This window comes from Penaeus chinensis, chromosome 15 (genome assembly GCF_019202785.1).
Source record: "Penaeus chinensis breed Huanghai No. 1 chromosome 15, ASM1920278v2, whole genome shotgun sequence".
In the NCBI taxonomy this organism is placed as follows: Eukaryota; Metazoa; Arthropoda; class Malacostraca; order Decapoda; family Penaeidae; genus Penaeus; species Penaeus chinensis.
In genome coordinates, this window is record NC_061833.1 from 16,648,646 (window position 1) to 16,656,145 (window position 7,500).

Below are 7,500 nucleotides of genomic sequence, written 5' to 3' on the forward strand. Positions count from 1 at the left end.
CTCTCTCCCCCCCTCTCTCTCTCTCTCTCTCTCTCTCTCTCTCTCTCTCTCTCTCTCTCTCTCTCTCTCTCTCTCTCTCTCTCTCTCTCTCTCTCTCTCTCTCTCTCTCTCTCTCTCCCCCCCCCTCTCTCCCTCCCTCCCTCCCTCCCCCTCTCCCTCTCCCTCTCCCTCTCTCTCCCTCCCTCCCTCTCCCTCTCTCTCCCTCTCCCACCTTCCACCTTCCCTCCCTATTGCATTCTTTCTTTCTTTTTTTTTCTCCCTCTCTTCCTATGTTTGTCTATCTATTGATCTTCCACCCTCATCCTACATTCCTTTTCCTCCCTTAATTTAGAAAGATTTTCTCATTTTCAATTTTGATTGTTTCAATAAAATTTTTCAGCCTTCAAGATGCCGCTGCGAAATATCTTCCGCGGCAAAAGTGCCTCCAAGTCCTTCCCTGTGAAGATAGTGATGCTGGATGCTGAACTTGAATTCAACTTGCCATGGCGAGCAACAGGGCGAGATTTGTTTGATTTGGTAGTACGCACAATCGGATTAAGGGAGACTTGGTATTTTGGCCTTCAGTTTGAAGATTCTAAAAACAACTTTGCTTGGCTCAAGATGGAGAAAAGAGTAAGTTGTGCTGTCTTTTTCCAATTTTGTTGATTTTTTAAGTAAAAAAAAGGCACTTGTGTGTAATGAAGGCAGTTAGAGTTTTGTTAATTGTTCATTATGTCCCTGGAGCCTCCTATCATCATTGGGTTAAGAATACAGAAAAAAATTCACTGTTTTAGACTATACTGAAAAATGTATTTAGATCATTATGTGTTATGCAGATGACAGAGTCTTTTATATCAAAGAGAAACAGGTTCTCAAAAATATTTATGGATTACCAATATGATATTACTAGTAGCTACTTCATGACACTTACTTCCTCCATACACATAATTTCAAATTCTAAAATGATACTAAACTGTATGTGCCTATTTTCTGATGCTGAAATTGTCTGTAGTTGTAAATTAAAGCTGAATTACTGAATTTCAGGTGCAGGACCAGGACATTCCAAAACAGTCAGTGGTTCCTTTTGTATTTCTGGCTAAATTTTATCCAGAAGACGTAAGCGAAGAACTTGTTCAAGAAGTAACACAACACCTTTTCTTCTTACAGGTTAGTTGGATTGTGTAAGAGGTAATAGTAAGAGGTTTATAACCTGGTAATTTGAATTTCTGATCAGTCAAGAGGAATATTTGATTTTTTGTTTGATCTTATCATTATTTTATATGTATTTTAAAAAGTATGTATGTTCTGTTACATTATCTGTGTTTATTGGTATGTAATAGATGAAACAAATTTTAAATTTATATATTCTTTCTTTTTTCTGTTTCTTTATAACAGGTTAAACAGTCCATCTTGAACATGGATATTTACTGTCCTCCAGAAATGTCAGTTTTACTGGCTTCGTATGCTGTCCAGGCCAAGTTTGGGGACTATGATCATGCTACCTACAGAGCTGGCTCACTCTCCATGGAGGAGCTCCTTCCTCAGCGCGTCTTGAGGTGACTAGATTCTGACTAATGATGTGCAGAACTCATTTCTGTGTTTTTATTTATGTTATTTTTATATAATCATTAACCCCTTCCCGTCAGGAAGGAGTTTATGATTATATTTATAAAGAACTTCCAACAAAGGATTTTGATGTCTTCAGTCCTCTAATTTCTGAGAATTGTACTGACTGAACCAAATTCAACAGCCAATACCAAATGACTCCAGTGATGTGGGAAGAAAGGATAAGAATCTGGTATGCTGATCACAGAGGAATGACACGAGATGAGGCAGAAATGGAATACTTGAAGATTGCACAGGATCTGGGCATGTATGGAGTAAACTACTTTACCATAACAAATAAGAAGCAAACAGAACTCTGGCTTGGTAAATGATTAAGGATTTTGTTTTGTATTTATAAAAGAAAGATGTACTCATTTAATTATTATTATTTTTCATGTTTTATGTGAATGTTACCAATTTCAAGTAATGTTTTCTGTATCATTAGATGCTGAACAGTTTGTTAATCCTATCAAGAGGCTACTCATAGGATAATTACAAGGATTTCATGAGAACTGATATTTACATAGTTTTCTTTGGAGCATTGTCTTTATTCAGGATTTCATTGCAGGTGTTACAGCTCTTGGACTTAATGTTTATGAGAGCGAGAACAAGCTGGAACCCAAGATTAGCTTTCCTTGGTCAGAAATACGGAACATAAGTGTAGATGACAAGAAGTTTACTATCCGTCCGACTGACAAGACTGCACCAAACTTTGTGTTCTTCTCCAAGAACAGTCGCATGAACAAGCTAATTTTAGATCTTAGCATAGGGAATCATGAGTTGTTCAAAAGGAGAAGAAAGCCAGACACCATTGAAGTTCAGCAGATGAAAGCGGCAGCTCGAGAGGAAAAACACAGACGACAGGTATGTAATCCACTGCAGTTTGGGATCATGTTAAGAAGAAAAATTGGTTTAATGTAGAAATGAACACATGTGTCATTTATATATTATTATCTATCCATCTTTGTATATGCATACCTGTTTTTTTTTTTGGCATCTCAAGGTCTGGTGTAAGTTTACAGTATTTATGTATGATTGCATAAGTAGAGACTTACCGAGCTGAATTAGGTGAATATATAAACATTCATATATTTATTTATTTTCACAAACAGATTGAAAAAGATAAGTTGGCCCGAGAGAAGCAGCTAAGGGAGGAGGCAGAGAGACAGAAGGTTGAGTTAGAGCAAAGGCTCCTTCAGTATCAAGAAGAAATGAGAGCTGCCAATGATGCCTTGAGGAGGTAGGGAAAAAATACTGTTAAGCCAAATCTTTAATCCATTTGATCCGGTTGCTTCACAGCAGTCACATGGCCCAAAATACAGGCATTAGGCTTACATGAGTAGCTGCTCTAATGGCTTGAAGGCCAGGCGCATGCAAGCACTCGTGTGGGGTGACAAGACTATGCTTTCTATATGCAATGTCATTTTCATTGTTTATGCATGAGCATTTTTAACTTCTTTGCCATTTTCCAGTGTCCATATTTTCATTTGATTAACTTTATCTAGACGGTAATAGGCAGTTTTCCTTGCACTGAATCCATATCTTCTCTCTAGGTAGTCCATAACTCGGTGAAAGAATAATAACAATAAGTAACAATTTGTTATGTGTGCAATTTTTTTTTATTTTTTCATTTTCTGTAATACAACCTGTGCTGCTGGTCACGGCAAGCAGGGACAGGATGCTGAGCATGGAAATGGTGTCCTCCTTGGAGCCACTGCTCTTCCAGTCATGGCTCACAGAGACTACATTCTGCTCTCATGTATCAATGGAAATAATGCAAAAGCCCCTTTCAAAGTGCCAAATAAGTTTAATCACCCTGTAAGAGGTTTGTGTACTCTTGGCAAGTCTTCCCATCACCCTGGCCTAAAGATGAAATGGTCATGAATGCAAGTTCACATTACCCCAGCCACACAAGCCAAACTTTTCCATGGTGTGACATCCAGGTCGTTATTTTTGTGTGCCATAGATACAATATATTTCTTGTGGTAATGACATATTTAGGAGAAGAAAAGGTGTAACTGACATATATCTTCATCAGCAGATATAATTGCAATGGTGTTATAGATTAATAGTTGCAGAATTATGTGTCCACTAGTTTTTGTGAATTTGTTGCACATAGATGGCTCGACAAGTGCCCAGCCACCAAGGAGTCAATAGGTTCTATAAGGCTGCACCTGATTTCCCCATTCTTTGAGTTTTTAAAGGGGAAAGAAAATCTGAAGCTTTTAATATTGATATTGTTATTGATGAGTTTATGATGATCTCTTTGTTATCTTTATGATCTCTATGTTTGTTGTTATTTTACCAATAGAAGAGATTATATTGCTATTGTTATCATTACTTTTTATTGTCAGTCATTTTATTGTGGTTCCAAGTATGTTTATTATATTGTTATGTAAATGATAATATTATGATTACTATCATCATCATCATTATTATTATCACTTTTACTTTTTCTTTTTACCTTCTGCATCTTATGTGTATATATATATTTTTTTTTATTTATAGATCTGAGGAAACTGCTGACTTACTAGTAGAGAAGTCAAGAATAGCTGAAGAGGAGACCATGCTCCTAACACAGAAAGCTTCAGAAGCAGAGCAGGAGTGCCAACGTGCACATCTCTTGTCAGCCAAAACGCAGGAAGAAAAGATGCTGATGGAACACAAGGTACTTAACTGCCCCCAAGTTTGTAGTTGATGACAGAAAATCACCTCATTAGAGATGCTGGAAAATTAAACACACTTATCTATTTCTCTAAAGCACTCATATTGTGCTGTAAGTAACACACACTCTTTGCAGGTGAGAGAAGCTGAAATGCTGGTGTCAACAATGGTAGAAGAGGGAGAGAGAAGAGCCACAGAGTCTGAAAGGCTTCAACAGGAGCTGATACGGGCAAGGTTTTCCGAGAAGCAGGCAAAGGAGAAGCTCAACACCCTTGTCAAAACTTTCAATTCTTCCATATGTCACTCGGCAGCCAACTCATCCATTGTCAATTCCTCCATTCTTGGTACTTCTCTTTTGAACAATTCTACGATGCATTTGCCACCACCTGCATACTCACATAGGTAAGCAGAGTTATAAAGGAAATAGTTAAGATTATCATCATTTCTCTTTTTATTTATGAAGATATTTTTAGATATACATAATCCTTTGGCTTATGCCTGGTTTATTCCATACAGAATTAGAGTAAGGTCTATTTGGAGACCACTGAACACACACTCTCTATGTCTGTCTGTGTCTCTGTCTGTCTGTCTGTCTGTCTCTCTCTGTCTGTCTGTCTGTCTCTGACTCTGTCTGTCTGTCTGTCTGTCTGTCTCTGTCTCTCTCTGTCTGTCTGTCTGTGTCTCACTCTATCTGTCTGTCTGTGTCTCTCTCTATCTGTCTGTCTGTGTCTCTCTCTGTCTGTCTGTCTCTCTGTCTCTCTCTGTCTCTCTCTGTCTCTCTCTGTCTCTCTCTGTCTCTCTCTCTCTCTCTCTTCTCTCTCTCTCTCTCTCTCTCTCTCTCTCTCTCTCTCTCTCTCTCTCTCTCTCTCTCTCTCTCTCTCTCTCTCTCCTCTCCTCTCTCCCTCCCTCTCCCTCCCCTCCCCTCCCTCCCTCCCTCCCTCCCTCCCTCCCTCCCTCCCTCCCTCCCTCCCTCCCTCCCTCCCTCCCTCCCTCCCTCCCTCCCTCCCTCCCTCCCTCTCCAAGTTGGAATATGAGGAAAGTAACAACCTCAGTATAGTAATGCCACCATGTCTGTTTTTCTTTACAGCCTGGCTATTGGCAGCACTAATGATTTGGTAGTAGGCTCTGCAGTGGACTTGCCAGATCTTACACTAGAGAGCACAGAAGCCCTGAACTCTACCTATGCCCCCGACTTGACTAGTTTGGATCTCCTGAATGATACTGACGTAGAGCAGCTAAGCTTGGAGATTGAGAAGGAGAGGGTTGAATATTTAGAACGATCAAGACACCTCCAGCAGCAGTTAAGACATCTCAAGAGTGAAATTGAGGTAATAAACAATGTTAGAGTCTTCTAGGCATGTAATAATAATTTGCATCTCTTTTCTGTTTGATATATCCACTTTAGTGTAAACCAATAATGATATTAACACTCATGTTTGGCTATAGCAGTCTGTGATGTAAAGGTATGTATTGCAATTAAAAAAAAAAAATATTTAGCAAGAGCACAATACTGAAATAGCATTTTAAAAGAACTAGTTAGGAAAAAATAGATATTAGGTAAATGTAAATATAGAGAATAATGTTGTGTGTGTGTGTGTGTCTGTATATATATATATATATATATATATATATATATATATTAAATTTATATATATATATATATATATATATATATATATATATATTATGTTATATATATGTGTATGTATGTGTATGTATTTATGTGTATGTATATGTATATATATATGTATGTTAATGTATATGTATTTTTATATATGTATGCATATATGTATATACTGTATATGTATATATATGTATAAATGTATATATGTATGAATATGTATACATGTACATGTATGTATGTATATGTGTGTGTGTGTGTGCACACACAGATATGCATATACATATACATATATGTATATATTTATACATATATATATGTATTTATGTATGTATGTATGTATATACACATGTGTGTATATATACACACACATACATACATATACACATATACACATACATACAGAAACACATACATACATTCATACATACACATGTATATGTAGACATAGTTATATGTATAGTAATATATTCACACTGTTCCCTCCACTAACATTATACTGTATACATTTACTTGGGAATCTGTAGATGCTCAGTACAATAACTTACTAAGAAATAAGGATAGTGTCTGTTGCCTTGGCAACACTTTATCTTTATTTACCATGAAGAATGTATATATTTTCTCTCCATGTGAATGACTTTACTTTCCACTTCAAATATGTTACAAAGTGAAGGAGATTTGAAACGAGATTGCAGATTGGTTTTGCTATTAGTATGTGGTAGCAGATTAATGAAGTTATGTCACTAATAATCAACAAGCTCCTGCCACCCTTGAAAATTCACTTTTTTTGCTTCAGTTTCAAAGGTTTAGTGCATATCATACATAATAGAGCAAGACAAGTGCCAACACTAGTGTGAATGCTTCTCTGAATGGTTTGGCCAGTTGGTGATTATGATAGACTAAATTTATGATTATAATTGCATGTGGACAAGGTAGTTTTTATCATTATTTTTTTTAAGTAACTGTAACAGAGAAGGGTTTACTTCATATATACATTATATAATTTAGGAAATTATAATTGAGAATGATATGTTTTGTATAGTATGTTATTTAGGAAACTGTAATAGATGCAATAATATCTGCATACATATATACAAATATACAGAGAAGTAATCAACAAGAAAAACAAAAAATATGCGTGCATCACAGCTTACAAAATACTCAAAAAGTGTATGTGGTGTGGTGAAGTTGCATGAATTTTTAGGTTCCTATAATATCCCTTAACAAAAGGTTTGCAGTTGATGTGCATCTAATTCAGTTGTGTAGTTTTTTGTAAATGCAAGCCATGAATAAGAAGCCTTAGCAAAATGTATTTAAATGTTAATTCTGTGTTTGGTTACATTAAACATCTTTGTTAATAAGTATTCTGCCAAAGTAATATACAAGAATGCCTTGTTATAGTATTTGAATGCAGAGTCAGATATTATGCAAGAGTATACTGTGCAGTGTTTTATAGAAATATACCTGTAGCCATGCTTGTGTTTTGTACTTGATTATTGCAGCTTGAATTTCTCAGAAGAAAGAAAAAATGTAGTATTCTTGCTGGTCTTGTTCATATTATATAACGTTTTTTTTTTTTTCTTTCCTTCCTTCTTTCTCTTCTTTTCTTTTCTTTAAGTCCAGTAGAAATC

At 36.2% G+C, this 7,500-nt stretch overlaps 1 protein-coding gene across 2 annotated transcripts in view; it reads left to right on the top strand.

Moving 5' to 3' along the window:
* LOC125032747 (merlin-like) overlaps positions 1-7,500 on the top strand; it is a 10,096-nt gene that overhangs the window by 1,162 nt on the left and 1,434 nt on the right. For both annotated transcript variants that reach the window (XM_047624058.1, XM_047624059.1), the window contains exons 2-10: positions 380-612; positions 1,024-1,146; positions 1,375-1,535; positions 1,730-1,908; positions 2,153-2,448; positions 2,697-2,824; positions 4,093-4,252; positions 4,385-4,650; positions 5,336-5,576. In XM_047624058.1, coding sequence (XP_047480014.1) covers positions 388-612; positions 1,024-1,146; positions 1,375-1,535; positions 1,730-1,908; positions 2,153-2,448; positions 2,697-2,824; positions 4,093-4,252; positions 4,385-4,650; positions 5,336-5,576 — 1,779 coding nt within the window. In that variant the 5' untranslated portion in view covers positions 380-387. The remainder of the gene's footprint in view (positions 1-379; positions 613-1,023; positions 1,147-1,374; positions 1,536-1,729; positions 1,909-2,152; positions 2,449-2,696; positions 2,825-4,092; positions 4,253-4,384; positions 4,651-5,335; positions 5,577-7,500) is intronic.